An 18,183-nucleotide genomic window follows, 5' to 3' on the forward strand; every position below is an offset into this window, starting at 1 on the left:
GCCCGCTGGACACACATGATCCCTGCATGTAAAGTGGCATCGTGGTTGTTCCCCGTGTGGCCACAAGGTGTCACTACTGCACTGCAAAATAATATACGCAGTGCTTTCAAGCAGATGTTCATTGCATGTTTTAAATCGGAATAAAAGGCTATAACAGAACATTTAAAAAATGGTTAAATACTTGAATAATGTGTAATAATTAATGTTTGATTCTGTTTGACCCAACTTACTTTACATTGTTTTTCATTTGTATACTTCATAGCTTTTAATTTAATCAAATTATGTGTGAATATATATTCATAACAAAATAAATATATATATATAATATATATATTTATTCATGCCCATCCCATATTTTATATAAAACACGATGGACTCCTGGTTGGTGCTATAACAATGATGAATTTCCTTCAAAAATGTGTGAAATCCTTATTTGTGTCAAAGGGAATATATACATATTGACATATTTCAAATACGGTATTTTTATTTTATAATTTTTTCACATAAAGCAGAGAGAAAAGCCAATGCAATTGAAACAAAAGACCTCAATTCTGTGCCATGATAACCAGTTAGGTATTTATTGAGGGAATAATACATCCCCAGACCACAAAGAACCCCTGAAATAATTTGATTTGCCCTTAAATGCACTTTAAAAGCCAGCCTCTTACATTCATTTACATACCATCTGTAGTGTCATCAATAGCAGCATGTCAAGCAGAGAGTGAGAGTATTGATAGCACATGTTTGCTTGAGGGCCCCTGTGTGAGCGTGACCTCAAAGTAAACAAAGATCTTACATTTGCACTCACTGATACTACATTTTCCAACCATTGCTAATACCAGAGAGCACACTTAGCTAATGAAAAAGGCTGATATGGGTTTACTCTTTGAACTCTTTCATGTGGGGTCTGAAAGGAGAATGAGAGAGACAGGAATGCGGGGGTTTAATAAGACTGACATGGTAGAGTGGCACTGTGATCTGCACGTAGGCCACGCTGCCCTTCGACATAATGCGAGACGCTCAGCCTACATTTACATGTCAGCAGGCCATGAGTAATCTACTGTTTGGAGATTGTCTGTAATGTGTTTTTGGTGCTTTATGTTGTCTCTGTTTTCAAAACATACAACCACATAATGCATGTGGGGGAACCTTCTGTAGCAATGGAGAGTCAGGACTCAGAGAGACACGAGGAGAGCTGGAGTTTTGATGGCAAACACTGACGGTTTATTTGGAGTTACGGCCGGAGAATTGACAAAACAGGTGGTGTGTCACGAGTTGACACAGCGGTTGCCAAACCAATTCTGAAGAACTCTTCTGCAGCTCGAGGTTTTAACTAGTTTGGAGTGTAATAATCAACATTCTTTATCAGTGAGACTAAACAATTATGGACCCTGAATAGCTAGAGCTCTCGTCCATAGAAAAGAATGTGCGCCAGGGAACCTACGTCCCTGAACAGTAAACTACCTCATGGCGGCTTGTGCTCTGTCATAGACTGGCAACAACAATGCGCCCAAGCTGCGCCTCCTTAAGAGAGATAGCAGCAATACCCCAAGGCCGTAGACCTATGCCATGGGAAAGGAGACAGTGAGAGGAGAAAATTATGAACTGTGTCGAATGTTGAATACCTAAGCAAATTATTCCCTAACAGTTCCTCTCTTTTTATCAATTTTGATAACCTAGAAAACCTATTCTAATAATAATTTGTTCAATACCCTAATAAATAAGGTTCTTCAGAAAGGGTGTAGGCATTCCACACAATGTTGCAAATAATCACATTAATAAAACATTTCAGATTGAAACAGTCAATCATAATCATACAAATGATCTCTCATCAGTGTTTGGAGCATCTTTTCAAAAGCACGATAATGAACATACATGAAATAATCACAGATACATAATAACATAAACATTTGAAAACAAATACATTTTTATCATTTACTCATTAGTTAATTTTATTTAGCAACCTACAAAATCAAGACTAGCTTGCAGCTCAAAGATTTACTTCAAGGCAAACATTTAGTCAAGGCGTCAATAAATCAGGATCATAAGAGATCGAAGTATGATTAAAGAGATTCCCACTGGTGAGCTAACCAATCTATAATCTGCAAAATTGCAGTGTCAACAATTTAGGATTATATTTACGTTTATCTTCATTACGCTTAAATCAAGAGACTATGGCATGATAACAGAATTACATTACTTGAACTATCAATCATTATGTCATTTCAAAATCTGAAGGGAAATGTTAAACAATTCTCAAAATGTTTAACAATCTGAAAAGGAAAAGTTAGGCAAATATTCAAAGACTTTTGTAAAAACCTGGAAAGGAAGGATTAAACATTCCTAAAACTTGAATTCATACATTTGTAAATGCTACAACTGATCTGTACCAAATTAAGTCTATCAATGATTCTTATTAGCCATACTTACCTGAACATCTACTTATGGTTCTTCTGTGTTTATCTAATGTTGAATATAGAATATCAATTTCTTTAAATTATACTTCTCTAATTAGAGGATCAAATATGCTACGTAATTGTTACATGAATTATTATACACATGAAAATGAATCCAGTACTTGAAACATCATTTTAGGTCTGTCTGTGCATGGATAATACATTAAAGAGTAGCGTTGTTAAGCCTGATTGCTGGACGATTAAGGATATTAACATTATCTGTGATAATAGTAGAAATACCTTATTATTCAATACCTTATCATCTGAGAATATTTATTTAATTCATTTTGTTTAGTGCGAAAGTGTAATCTGATTTGACAAAATATATTAATCACCACTATTTAACACATATCAAAAAACAATCATTAATTGTACATCTGTAAACATCTGGTCATTCAATTCAAAGTTCATCTTTGTACGAGAGCTGGAAGAACATGTCCGTCAGTCTTCCTGACTCGTTCTCCTCCTCCCTTTATGACACCGAGTGTCTGGTGTGTAAAGGCATCCTGATACTGTAGATTAGCACTGAGGTTCTTCTCTGCAGCGGAATACTGCGCCCCAGCCTGGAGCAGAAGCCCTCACGCAAGTAAGGTTAACGTGGTCATCAACAACGCCCTCAGGATTATAACTGGATGCTTGAAGCCTACCCCTGTGTCCCTCTTGCCAGTCCCCGCGGGAATAGCTCTGGCCGGCCTCCGTCGGGAGGCTGCCACCCTCGCCCTGGCCAGGAAAGCCCAAAAGCATGACTGGCACATCCTGCATAACACGACAACGAGAGCAGCGCCTCTAAGTAGGCTCAAGTCCCGCCTCCCCTACAACAAGGCAGCACAAGAGATTCTCAATTCCACCTCTGAGGACCTCTCCAGAGATGCATGGTTGGCGGCTGCTTGGAGGCAGGAGTGGGAGCTATCCGGGCCCTCCCGCATCCATCGCTACATCTGGGACCCAGGAGATGGCGCCATAGGAGGAGACGACCTACCACGCCGGCAATGGACCACACTAAACCGTCTACGAACTGGGGTCGGTCGCTTCAAAACATCAATGAAGAAGTGGGGCCTGGCAGACAGTGCTGCATGCGAGTGCGGTGACCCTGAACAGACTGCCGAACACATAATCACCACCTGCCCTTTATATAGACCACCCTCGGAAGCCAGCCTCTTCGACGTAGGACCAGAGATGTGGGCATGGCTACACGACACCGAGTTGGACCTCTGACGTTACACGAAAGAAGAAGCACTGAGGTGCTGATTGGCTCAAACTCTTCTTCATCAGAGCGCCATATTTCAACCCCCCCAATTGCTCTGCTTTTGTGTGGCCCATTCAGTGAGCACTGTAGCTGATCCCCGAGTGAAACGGAGGCTCATCTGCCGGTATTCCTTCTGCTATCTGCTTGAGAGCAACTGCGTATTCCTAGTGGCGCATCCAGGTGTCCCCCCCTGTGATGGGAGAGGATAGGAAGACATCAAACTGCTCCAAGAAACATGGAACCTTGTATTATAGAAGCCTCTGAAGCCCTCGCTCGTCCTGCAGGGTTGTCTGCTAGAGCCCACCGAGCAGAACGATGAAGAGAAGAACCCCCTCTCAGCAGAAAGATGAAGGGAAGCATCTCATCTTATCAGAAAGGTGAAGAGTAGAATCCTCTCTCAGCAGAACGATGAAGAGAAGCATCCCATCTCGAACGACCTCGTGCTTCCTTGCACGTGGCTGGGGGTGCTCTCTGCACCCGGAGAGTGTGACTCTTTCTCTCTGACCCTTGGCCTTGAGAGCTGTCCTAGTTATCGGCACAACACCTGATAGGGATGTTTTTCTGAGTGAAGACAACTCAAAGTAATGGATTAGCACATTATCATTTAATTACAAAAATAGGATAGACTCCTCAGATTGCTTTGGGAGCCTTCCTGACACATGCACATGCATCATTTGAAGGTTTGTGTTAGTCATTGAACATGCAAGAATCATATACTCATCAGTCCATAGCAGAGACATGTTATTGTAAGTTAAAGGTGAGCTAGTCCCTGTGGATATAACCCCTTCCCAATGATTCTAAATGTATATTAATTCACCATTTACCTTTTGATAGAATATTAGTTTATCAGAAATACATTTTCTTTTCCATAAAACATAGGTTTGAGAAATAAATTACCCAATACAAAATCAATTACTCAATATAATTGACTCTTCCCTCCCTTTTCTTACATATGGTACATATGAAATAATAACTTAGGAGTCTATTTAAGCATGGTATTGTTTATAATCTATTAATCGAGAAGACTCAGTATCACCTGTGTGCAGCTCACAAAAACCCATTGTGAGAAACATATATTATGCAGGAAATGGATACATTTGTTGAACAAAGCATATCTGATTTGGGAGGAAAAGTTTCATCCCCTTAACATCTGAGTTATTACTGAAGGCATAGCATGAATGATATTGGGTGTCTGAGGGTGTCATTACTGAGAAATGTCAAACAAAATCAAAACCCTACATTTGAAAACAGGTTTGCATTCCTCCACTTAAGGTGACGTTATCATTTGAAACAATCAAATCTAATTGTTTTGATGTAGAATCTATACATTGAATCGTTAGAGCAGAACAGAATGGTTGTATTGTAGCCTGAGTTTTGTGCAGCAGTTTTACCAGGTGGAAACATTGTCTATATAATGTGAATACATGTAGAACTAGACATTAAGAGACCCCTGACATTAGGCCTATTTTAACAATAGTAGGGGCTTTTACCAGCTCGCCAACTTACAGGCATCCTCTGCATAGCAGTATGAATAGCCTTAAAAAAACAAACTGTGGTAACGAGAGTCATGTATCTGAACCAAATGCCCTAAGTGAAGCCGTTAGTCTCATCTGACTGACCCAAGGGTTGGTGCTGGTGTGACAGGGAGGCTTCCAAGTGTTCATAGCAGATGTCATGCTTTCAGTTCATGGCTCAGTGGGGGGGAGCAGACCCATGTGAGACAGTATCAACGGCTGTAATGTTCAGTTTGAGGAGTGTCATTCTCTCTGGGAGCAGGAAATGGTGTCCATTCAGATCAGACCATTAATGTCATGTAGAGCAGCCATAGCATCTCTGTGACTGCACTCAGCCGGACTGCAGCAGGGCAGAACTGGGTGACTTTTAGTGAAGCCGTCCAAGGCCATAGACAAAATGGAACCACGTACTAACAAAAGGGACACAAGGTCATCAATGTCTCTCTTTACCTTTAGCCTAATTGTAAAACAAATTAGTGGAATAAATGTGGAACACTAATCCATCATCATGTGAAATTTAGAGTTAATTTAAATAATTACTTATGGGTTGAAGTCAAATTAACATTAACATTAGAACTAAAGTCAGTCAAAATTGGACGTGCACGATCAGAATCTAATCAATACACCCTTTTCCAGCTCTGTAATGAAAAGGATATCAAGATGAGGTACATTACAGGAGTGTTAAAACATCCAAACATGCACACTTATCTTATTCTAGTAGAGATTAGAGGACAGGTCTAATATTGTGAACAAAATGATCAAGTCAAAGTTATTCATTTATTTTATCTTATGTACCACATTTAATTTAATAATTAATCTTGAATTACTAATAACTCTAAAAAGACAACAATTTACAATGTGGATAAGGTAAATACTTATCCAAAGTGTGTGTGTGTGTGTGTGTGTGTGTGTGTGTGTGTGTGTGTGTGTGTGTGTGTGTGTGTGTGTGTGTGTGTGTGTGTGTGTGTGTGTGTGTGTGTGTGTGTGTGTGTGTGTGTGGGTGTGTGTGTGTGTGTGGGTGTGTGTGTGTGTGTGGGTGTGTGTGTGGGTGGGTGTGTGTGTGTGTGGGTGGGTGTGTGTGTGTGAACAGCTTGTCTGCACAAGGTTAAAATCTTTGGGACAGCAGTGAGAATGTGAGGCGCCTGTTATGAGAAACAATTTGTTGCTTAGACTGAACTCGAAGGAAGCTCGACTGGAGAATTTAAAATAATTAATTTAGGGTAATTTAGGGCGGTGGTGGCGAAGTCCATAGGGACTTGGCTTGGCAACTGGAAGGTCACCAGTTCAAGTCCCGGAGGGACCAAGTGCTACCAAGGTGTCCCTGAGCAAGGCACCCAGCTATGGGCAAAATAGCAGGGGCAGATAGCCATGGAAGGCAACCCATCTCGTGCCCCTTTCACACCGGTGCTTTTTCAGCTCCGGCTCGGAGCTGGAGCCTGAAAAGTACAGTTTTTTCTTGTTCACACCGCAGCGGCGCCGCCTCATAGCTCCGGAATGCGGTTCACTTCCAGCTCCAAAAAATTGTCGGTCTAGAGGCAAGAGCTTCGGAGATAGAGGCGGCGTCGCTTACGTCTCTTTTACGTCGAGGCGTGCAGGAAACTAAACCCACCTCCCCTGAACAAGCTAGAAAGGGAAAAGCGCTGGTGTGAAAGCCGCATAGGAGAAGGACACTCTGAACTAAAAACCAGGACTGAGAGGAGTTAATCAGCATAGTAAAGTCAACCATGAAGAACAAAGTCATCCCAAATCCTATACTTCCAGCGACGGGAGTCCACAGGAACATCGCAGCGGATGGTGAACTGGCCAGATGTATGGAGAACCGGGATGACTGGAAGCGACGATGGAGGGCTCGTCTGAGGACGACTTAGAGAGAATGTACATTCATAAAATACATTTGACATTCAGCTTGAGCTGGCTTCAATACTTTCTTTATGGTATTTCAATTGGGCTCAAGTAGAACCTTTACATGGATTTGGCTTGCAACACAAAGTGATACTGATCTCTGTCTGTTACGATTTGAAAGTCTCAAAGTGTAGGCCTGTGAAGGAGAGGCCCTTGGAAAACAACGTCTATTTTTTATTTTAACTGTAATTACTTATTTTAAAGAGATTGCAACATTATACTTTTTAAAGAATTGCTCAATTCATTTAACACATTTATTATGCACACAATAAAAACTTCAACAAATATATTGATCCTGGTTTAACCAGGGATCCAAACTATTTTGTTCATAAGCTTAGTTTCAGAAAACTTGTCAGTAGTTTAACAACTATTTGAATTTTAGTAATGTCTATGGAGACCAAATTGGTTGATACGAGAAATAATTTGAAGCAGTTTAATAAAGAATGTTAAACTATATTTAAAACTGTAATTGAACTTCAACTTATATTAATTATCTGAATCCAGTGGCCAGTTGGAATAGATAATCAACAAAGTTTCCATTTTGCGTCTTTACGACCAGCAGTGATGCCTCTGAGGGTCTCAGGGTGCAGGACGGGGCATAGGGTTTATACAAGGTCACAAACATATCTTAACATAACAGCAATACAATTTAAGAATGTATTCTTAAAACAACATAATCTTCTTTTCTTCTTACACCGACAGCGCACACCCTGAACAGTGTGCTTCGTGTTTACATGTTCCTCTGCACACTCAGATGCAGGACATAAAAACACTCTTTTGCTATTTATTTTCATTTTGCAGCACATCTATACTACCAGAATTTTGCTCTACATCTATATATTATTTATTTTTCTCAAGTCATTTACTTTTGGTGAGTTAACTAAAATGTAGTTTATTTTACCCTGGCTATGGACTGATTCATTATTAGTTGTTACAAAACATACACAAGACGGCGGTTAGACAAACCAATATAGACCCCCGATACAAACAATCAGACAAACAAACATGAACTCGTAATAAACACCAGTGCGTCAGCAAAGCTCATCCAGCTCAATTTAGTCCGAATTAAGAGGTTTCAGAGGGGGTAGGCAATTATCTCTAGTGGGGCGCCTTGACTCACGCTTCCACCCTACAAGTCCTGAGATCGGTGCCTGATGACCGTCCAAGAGCGATAACTAGCTTATCCTCTTGCGACACCACTACTCTATTCTAGTGGCGCTATGCCCCCCCCGATCAGGAGCGCATAGACTTTTTATCCTCTACCCTTTCTCTCCAACAACAGCACAGTTAACTGTAGTCACTACGGACCAGCCTATACACTCGCTATCGAGTTCATTACAACGCATGCCACTGCCCAGTGCACTTCACCAGCCACACAGATACGGGGAGGTATTTACACACACACCCCAAGCTGCAGCTGGAGCCGTGTTTATAGAGGTGATAGTGGTGATATCTGTGGCTGCTTCTTCCAACTGCTAGTGTTGGCCGCTCCGGCGATTTGTTCACTACAAATCTTTACATTGCTTTCATACAGAAGTTCCACTTTACTGATGCCTTTCTTTAAGGTTTCTCCGAACATGAGCTGTGCATGCTTGTATGGCACATACGTCCCGAGCAGCATACACAGAGGAAATCAGCCAGGACAAAGTCCCCAGACACTGATTCCCTGGGGTTACTAGCCCCAAATGTTCATTAACCAAAAAAACGAAACACAACCGCTGAGTTTCACGGGTAATTATAGGATACCGTCAATCACAGATTCTGGTAAGGCAATGTCCAAATGTGGATTTGAAATTACAACAACAACAACAACAACAACATCAACAACGCCAATTTGTGGGGGAAACTTCTGTAGCAATGGAGAGTCAGAACTCAGAGAGACACGAGGAGAGCTGGAGCTTTGATGGCAAACACTGATGGTTTATTTGGAGTTACGGCCGGAGCTAACGAAAAAGGCAGATATGGGTTTACTCTTTGAACTCTTTCATGAAGGGTCTGAAAGGAGAATGAGAGAGTGCACGTAGGCCACGCTGCCCTTCGACATAATGCGAGACGCTCAGCCTACATTTACATGTCAGCAGACCATGAGTAATCTACTGTTTGGAGATTGTCTGAAATGTGTTTTTGGTGCTTTATGTTGTCTCTGTTTTCAAAACATACAACCACATAATGCATGTGGGGGAACCTTCTGTAGCAATGGAGAGTCAGGACTCAGAGAGACACGAGGAGAGCTGGAGTTTTGATGGCAAACACTGACGGTTTATTTGGAGTTACGGCCGGAGAATTGACAAAACAGGTGCTGTGTCACGAGTTGACCGGTTGCCAAACCAATTCTGAAGAACTCTTCTGCAGCTCGAGGTTTTAACTAGTTTGGAGTGTAATAATTAACATTCTTTATCAGTGAGACTAAACAATTATGGACCCTGAATCTAACTAGAGCTCTCGTCCATAGAAAAGAATGTGCGCCAGGGAACCTACGTCCTGTTTCCATGTCCCAGTTTAGATGTCCATCAGTTATAGGAAGATTACACAAAGACACATTCCCTTGTAAAAGTTGTTTTCATTTAATTTTAGGCCACTTTAATATATATTCATTGCTGTTAGCTATTTTGCAATGATTTATCTTTTTTCCTTGGTTTCTGTTTGGCTGCTAAATAGTTTTCATGTACTCTAAGCTCTCTTTTGATGTGTCAAATAAATCAAATCAAATCAAATAGGACTCCTAATTGAAACAAAATAACCAAATGTGACATGATCGTCTTGACATAGACATGCACACAATCACATACATTTGGGAAAGTTAGATTTTGTTTGGTGTACTTTACATATGTTGTTTAAACTACTGATGATACATATACATGTTTGCCACTGTACATTCTATGCTACTGGCATGTTTACACCACTCACACACATTCCACACATGCGCACACATGCAGCCCAGTGCAGACACAAACACCATGATTACTTACGAGAAGCTATCGGACCATCATAACATGTTGCCCCAGTCACAACAGCCTCTCTTATCTGCATCCTCCATCAGCTCCACACAGGGGCCCCGCCGGAGGAGCCCGATGCCGAGGGGCAGCGTCTGGAGCAGCAGGGAGAAACTCTGTTATCTGTGATTCAGAGCAGCCCAGTGGGCCAGAGGAAGCTGCAGACTGTGACGCTCTCAGATTCTTACTGGAATTCACAACAAAACAACAATAGGATTTGTCTCATGTTTTCTACTTAACAACACAAATCTAAGTTTCAGAATAATAAGAAATAAGAAAATATGACCTTACTTAAAGCAGGCTCAGTGTTTTTCCGAGCAAACATGTATTCTCTCAGGGAAAGTTGTTATGGAAAAAGTAGCGCTTGTGTACAATAAGCTGGTAACCACAGCAACAGGCCATTACTGTCAAGCATAGCATAGACTATATCAATAAAACACAACATATTTCCCTATTTGGTGCGATAACAGTGATATATATGCTTCCACAAATGTGTAATTCCAATTTGTGTCAAAAGACAAATCATATAATTATCATTTTAATTATTATTATTGGTGCAATAACAGTGCTACATTTCCTGCAACAAACGGGAAATCCTAATTTGTATCAAAGGGAGAACCTTTAACATATAATAAGGTCATAATAAAACTAATTATAACATATTTAAAAAATCAAGAAAAAAATACTATTATTCTTATAATTATTGGGATATAATAAAATCAGGAAAAATAAAAAACTATTTTTATGATTATTAATATTAAAAGAATGTTTTTTAATTAATTTACATTTTATTTAGTTGTATTTACTATTAATTAAATAATCTATTTATTATTACACATTATTATTATTCATCAGCACTGCTACGTGTTTCCTGTGTGTGTGTTTTGGTGATAGGTAAAGGGACACCATGCAACAATAAAGCTCCCGTGTCAGATTCAGATCTACATCTTGGGTGTGGATGACCTTTGATGACCTCTCAGGAGTTTGTGAGCTGCAGCGAGGACCTTTTGTTCATCTCAGCCCTTTAACATGTGGCGTGTATTTGATATTTTCACTTTGTGTAGGCCTCCTCTTTCCCGGTGTCTTTCCCCTCCACCACATACTGTTTCTCTGCAGTGCATGTTGAACCTCTTCCTCCCACACACTCACTCACTTTGACACACCACAGAGCTACAGTACAGAGCTTCCCTGCCTAGCTCTCTGTACATGTGTCAAATAAGGACAAATATTGATCGGGGCAAAAAGAGGACATGCGGATAAAACCTGATTTGGTTCACAGTAGATCTCTATCTCTATCAGATAAACCGCAATTCACAACCTTCATCCGGTGAAAGTCAACACTGCATATGCAATGAGTATGTTTACCTAAAAGGGTTCAGGTGGCGTGTTTGTATATGCATGATCAATAATCCGTCTTCTTTCCCCTCAGGTGGACGCTCCATCTTCAAGTGTCACATCTGTTCATCTGTTGTGGCATGTTCCAGCATGCATGTATGTTCCCAGGGGTGTTTTATTATTTTATTTCTGAACTAACATAGATGACAGTGTGCTCTTGTGTGCCGCTGCATCCCCTACAGGGATGTTCCCTTCCATGTCCCAACATTTCCCAGCATTGCTGAACTCAGAGCCCCCAGGAATCGGCACATAAATGTCCTCCCGGTGCCGTCTTTAAACGCATCATGGTAGATGTGATTTGACACAGACAAGTGCTTCACACATGGGCTAAATGTCAGAGGATCCACTTGTTTTTTCACGTACATGCAACGACAACATTCACACAAAGCTACCATAATGTTTTTTTTTTTTTACATATCTACCTGTGACGTCAATTCGGCTTTCCCCAGTTAAGGTTAATATTACAGCATGTTCCTGGAAAGGTCAACACAACTATGTCTTACATCTGGGTGTGTATCGACATTTCTTATGCATTTGCTCATTCTAAGGATTACATAACTGCTTGCGTACACATTCTATGTATTTGAAGATATTTGGGGCAGTTGCATGCAGAGACAAATCCACACTGAGAAGAAACAATGGCCTATCTATGATGAATGCCGCCGTGTTTGATAAGTAGATGATTTGTGACATTTTCTGGGAAGGACTCATCCTGTTATTGTCCAAATCCTGCATTTTAGAGTCCATGAAACACACACACAAATACAAGAGGCCTCAGAGAGGAAGCTGACTGCCTCATCTGATCTTTTCCAGATTCATCATTTTTTTTTTAGAGCGGGGAAGAACTGTCTTTTTCAGGGCACTTCCTTACCCATCTGTCTCAGCCACTCTAAGCTGATTTTTGACACACACACACACACACACACACACACACACACACACACACACACACACACACACACACACACACACACACACACACACACACACACACACACACACACACACACACACACACACACACACACACACACACTCTAATACAAACACATCCTTGTCTTTGTGTTATTGTAGGGTTACCACACCAGAATATCTATTCCAGGGACCACGCTGTACGAGACTGCTAACATGTTGCGAGCCCCAGAATGTGATAAAGACAAACACACCCTCCTCTGACACACACATCCTTTTTTGTGGTACTGTGTGGGTACCAGACAAAAACATCTATAACAGGGACCATGCTTTCCGAGACTTTACTAACATGCCGTACACCCCATAATGTGATAAAGACAAACCCACTCACACACACAGGCCTGGTTTGCTATTTGATTATGTTGGAATGCCCTGTATTACCCTGTATTCCAACTTCAGTTCTCACTGTCAACTCAATTAAAAACAAACAGCAGCTGTCCAGGAGAAACTCCAGGAAGACATTTGTTATTACAAAGTGAGCGAGTTTGTTTTCCTGGAAGTGGTTCTCTTCCTCTCTTGCCTTGGCCTGGGGCCCCGGGCCCCCTCACAGCCTGGCTGCTATAGTGGAGAAAGGAGGTTGACTGGCAGCCGGAGCCTGAACCTGCGGGCTCTTCACAGTCAGTGCTGCGGGCCGGGGCGGGGGGGGGGGCAGTTTGCCCTCACCCTGCTGACGTCAGTCTGCAACAGACCACAAGACTTGTGTCAGAGTTCTAAACAAACCAGCCGCCCATTGCCATGACAGTACGGACCACCACCATGGAAACCCTCGTTCACGTCTATGCCGTGTTTACCATAAACACTTGACTCGTTTTACGCTGAATCTACAGGAAGAGGAGGTTCGGGTTTCTGGTGGTCACCCAAACATCCACATCTCCACAGTAAACTTAATCTAAAATGCCACCTGTAATTTATTAAATATATATATGGTTGGGTGGTTACGGATAACATGTGGTTGGGGTGACGTAGACATATTGCCAAATGACTATAATCAGCCCAGTTACATTTGAAAAATGTGCAATTATATCATAGTTGCTTTGCAAGGACTACCATTGTCAAGGTTGATAACGTCTTTAAAATACGGCCATTTTGAAATGTTTTCACTTTTATTCATGTTTGCGAATGTAGTCAAACATTTCTGACAAACAGGGGGGCCTTTGATTAAAAAACTGCAGCAACGAAAAGTTACACAATAGAAACAGCATCAATGTTGTGTAATACGCACAGAAAACGTGTAGGTGGTTTTTGTAAGTAAAGGGTCCTTTGATCAACATGATATGCTGAGTATGCAAAATACATGTATTTGTGAAATTGTTCTGGCTACGGCCATTTTTGACGTATTAAGTTTAAGTTTTTGCAATTCATTTTATGACTTTAATAATCACAAAAATGTTTGCCAATTTGTGCTTTTACAACATGGGTAACGTGACCAATTGCAATCTAAGTATTCTGAGTATTTATCAGGGTAAATCATTGTTAAAGAGAAATACTATCTAACTGCAAAGACTGGAAACTTTCAACAAGTTGCACTTCCAGATAATGAGCAGTGAAGATCAGATTGCATTAAGCCTTCCCTCCTCTGTTTCTTTGACCTATTTCAGAAACTAAAATCTTTAACAATCTCTGGCTTTGTGCCAATTGTACCCAGCCTGCCCTCCTGCTACCCATCACGTACTCGAGATGCTTATCCTTTGGGCTCAAGGTGCTCCAGGCAATGGGAGAGTGAATGCCCTGAGGGCTCCGCACATAGCATCACTATCTCCACCTTCCTGTTTACACTGCTGATCGCAGTCCAGCAGTCAGTGATGTTCAATTACAGGGAAGATGTGTCACTACCTGGTTTTCCCCTCAGAGCTGCAAAACTGGTACTATGACGTCAACAAAAAACACATATGGCTGTAATAAGCCTGGCAATTAATTTAAATTGTGTACAAGTGATTATAGAGAATCATCCGACTGTTTCATAGTCTGGGTAAACAAGTTTATAAACATTCAATATTTCATCACTCCTTGATGATGAAATGTTTGGAGACGGGGATAAAGAAAAACATTATTTCTGTAAATTGTCAAAACCATTCATATCATTATACTGGGGTCACGATTTATTTTGTTGCGACACTCTTAAATCTTACTTTACAGAAACAGCCATAAGGAAAAAAAAAATGGTTCACTTTTTTTATGCACTCAAAAAAGTGGGATCTGCTTTTGCATTTTGTCTTTATTTATATTTTTAGCATTTAGAATCTAAAAGATTGCAATAATTGTTATGACATTCTAGCAAAGGAAATAACATTAGTCTATATCGGTAAACAAAAGTGATTGTGTGGGAGAGAAATTCCCTCTGGAGGCAACTTTGCAATTTGAGCCTTTGCAGACCATGTAGATGCATTAAAAAACCTTTTTAGCACTAAAAGAAGGCGAATAGGGCCTTTTTAAAAATGTATCGTATTTCAAACAAAACAGTATCACCAGTCATATCGGAGTGTATTGGTATTTTCTTACACCCCTAACTCATAAATTAAAAATATTTATGTTGGAAATGACTTGTTCTTCTTGTGCTAATGTGATCCAAAAACAAACAGACCAGAACATTATATAATTCATGCCCATTTTAATAATCTGATAGAAAACATTTGTTGAGCACAACATACAACATTGTACAATATATTGTGAGGAAAAACACTGAAAAAATATATTTCAAAACAATGTCTTATATATTTCAGCAAATATTCCTATAGCTGTACAATGACCCGTCACCGTACGCAATACACTGCAGTAAATATCCAGCCTTCATAATCCTTAAAAAAACAAAACATGAAACAGCCAGACTTCGTCGACTTTGTCACGCTGTACAAACTTCTCTGGCAGCACCTTCAAAAAACATTTCAAATCTTCAAAATTGAGCTGCATAACTTCATGTTACGGTCTTATAGCAAAAATGCTAAATAGAATAAACAGAAACCACCAGACGAGTTCAGTCAAACTTTGATTTGACGTGTGGTAGTGCATATAAATAATAACAAATACGCAGGTAATATTAACAATCAATATAATATACAAGGAGAAAGATAATAAATACACTGTTACAAACAGCTGAAGTGTCGGCACAACTCTGCGACCCCCCCCCCCACACACACACACACACACACACCCACACACACACACACACACCCCCCCACCCTTGCACCTTACATCGTGGTACCTTTAAGGTAGTGTTGGACAGATCGGCAACCAGCTGCCGGAAATGTCGACATATTCAAAGTGCTGGATCAAAAAAACTACAGGATACGATTATTCTATAACTAACAGGTGCCTTATTAAAAGTGTGCACACAGTCTTAGAGTCATTCAAAGTTTAAGTCTGTTCAGATGTAAAGCCCACTACGAGATGTGAGCAAATGAAACAGAGGAAGTTACACGTGGAAACAGATTTCCTGTTCGGCGATAGTTCAGCACGATTTGAGGAGATTTTTTTACTTTAACGTACGTTTTGTACAATATATTGACTTGACCTTGACCATTTTTACGTTATTGACCTTTCGTACGATATTTGGACAGGACCTAGACAATTTTTAAGTTATAAACTTTTGTACGATTTATAGACATGACCTGAATCATTTTAAAGTCGACTGTTTTGTTTTGTTTTACCTTTCTTAGATATCTCGGGTGAAATTTCAGGAAATAATGAACTCTTCATCCAGCTACACGACAAAGTCAGGGATTCATTTGACTTCTGGTCAGAAGTTGTATTTGTAACATAGGGAATAGGATTAGGACATTGTAAAATGTATCTGATTTCTGACTGTCCCTTTTCTTTGGCCTAAATCCTCTTTTCTTTGAGCAGTGAAATCATCAAAGTGCTTTCTACAGGATCTTTGGAAGTTATTCTTTACATATTTTTGGACTCATAGATACAAAATGTATTTCCACTTTCAAGGAATATGTTTTAAAACGTATTAAATTCCTTGTGAAATGACTTTTTTGAGAAAAGAAATAGCTGTGCAATTAATCGTATTTTAATCTCGATTATGATTTTGACTTGCAACGATTACGAAAACAACGTAATCGAAATAAAACGATTATTATTTAAAATAATTTTTTGATTTAATTAAAACAATTGTTTTTATTGGTTTTTCAGTTGAATTATACTTAAAGTTCAGGGTAATAAACATACTGTTTACATTTCTTTTTCAATAAATGGATGTTTTCAAAGTAAATGGATAATCGTTTTTTAATAATCGTGATATCAATTATTGACTAAAATAATCGTGATTATGATTTTTGCCATAATCGAGCAGCCCTAGCTGAATGAATCAAAAGATTTTGGTTCCACATGTTTAGTATAATGTAACATACTGATGCTTTCAATGCTCTCTTGGTCTTATGCCACAAGTGCAAATTGTGCTGGGAAGTCGTGTGATTTCTAGAAATACATCCACTATAGTGAGAACAAGCTTATACTATTGCCAGAACATTAGGAAGACTGAGAGACAAATGTGTCGTCCTTGTACAAAAAGTTGACACATTTTACAGCTACATGAATGTGTTCAATAAATTATAAAAACACTTAAAAAAAAGGACACTGTTGTTTAAAAAAAGGCACACAACTTATTTTTTGAGACAAGTGTAAGAAAAAAATAACTACTTGGATCCGAAGAACTTCTCTCCTGTAGTTTTTGGTTGGACGCTTTCACCAGGTCGCATCCAATCCCAACACGACCGGAAGAATCGAAATGAACATAAAAAACGTCCTGAAGTGCAAGTTTGTAATTTTGACTAGTTTCAGTACACAGATACATATTGTCCACTTCATCTTCTTCGATTCAGCCCCGCCTCTTTGACAGTAAGTCCCTTCGTTAAAGAGCAGGACTTCTTCAAGCTCCCTTTCCAGGGGGCTCAAAAACAAACTGCCACAGGGTTTCCCAGCCTTGTTTGCAGGGGTGCCCCACATTCTGTGCCAGGCAGCTCCAAAGAGCCAGATTGCAGGATTGCTCTACTGCAATTAAATGATTTCAGCCAAAACTTGCTGCTCTCCGCAAACACCATCAGTTGGGCTATGTTTCTGCTGGGGAGACGTCACACGTTTCAACCCCGCCCTGATCGGAGGAAGGGTCTCGGGGTATGACCCCGTCGACCATCTCCATCATGGCGCTCTCTCCGCTCTGTCCATCCTGATCGTCCAGCGTCAGCTCAAACTGAAACTTACTGGCCCCAGGCCCCTCCTCCAGCTCCCCATGGGGGCCACCCTCCCCGTCGCTGGTGTAGAAGGGGGGGGAGGGGCTCTGGGGGATCATGCTTTGGTACCAGTTCCTGTTGTCCTCCAGAGTGTCCAGGATGTCCTGAGCGTCGGGGTGGACCAGGTCGGCCCACGTCTCCCACAGAGGGTGGACAATGTAATCGATGAAACCCACCTAGAAAACATAACAAGGGATGATGTCAGTACGAGGGTTCACATGCTCCTTGGAGGGTCTCCGGGGTTCGGAAAACGTTCGTCCAACGTAGGCGTGTTCATGAGCTATAAGTCGTAATATGGAAATAACATTGACGTGACAAACAAGATGTGTTATCATTTTACGAGTCGTTGTCCAACATGCTTTCCAATCAGGAACCATTATTTGTTTTACCAAAGGTTCCGAGACCACGCGGAACTGCGCAAAGAATTGCAATTTAAGCAACAGTGAAAGATGATTTGTGATATGCGGCCCGTAA

General features: G+C 40.5%; 1 protein-coding gene across 3 annotated transcripts in view; it reads right to left on the bottom strand.

The window, feature by feature from the left end:
• Positions 1–17,046: 17,046 nt before the first annotated feature.
• LOC117488561 (cAMP-specific 3',5'-cyclic phosphodiesterase 4B-like) overlaps positions 17,047–18,183 on the bottom strand; it is an 82,089-nt gene continuing 80,952 nt past the window's right edge. For 2 of the 3 annotated variants that reach the window (XM_034137552.1, XM_034137553.1), the window contains one exon: positions 17,047–17,885. In XM_034137552.1, coding sequence (XP_033993443.1) covers positions 17,529–17,885 — 357 coding nt within the window. In that variant the 3' untranslated portion in view covers positions 17,047–17,528. The remainder of the gene's footprint in view (positions 17,886–18,183) is intronic. The other variant, XM_034137551.1, reaches the window with a different exon arrangement.

Source organism: Trematomus bernacchii, unplaced genomic scaffold, assembly GCF_902827165.1.
Source record: "Trematomus bernacchii unplaced genomic scaffold, fTreBer1.1, whole genome shotgun sequence".
Classification (NCBI taxonomy): domain Eukaryota; kingdom Metazoa; phylum Chordata; class Actinopteri; order Perciformes; family Nototheniidae; genus Trematomus; species Trematomus bernacchii.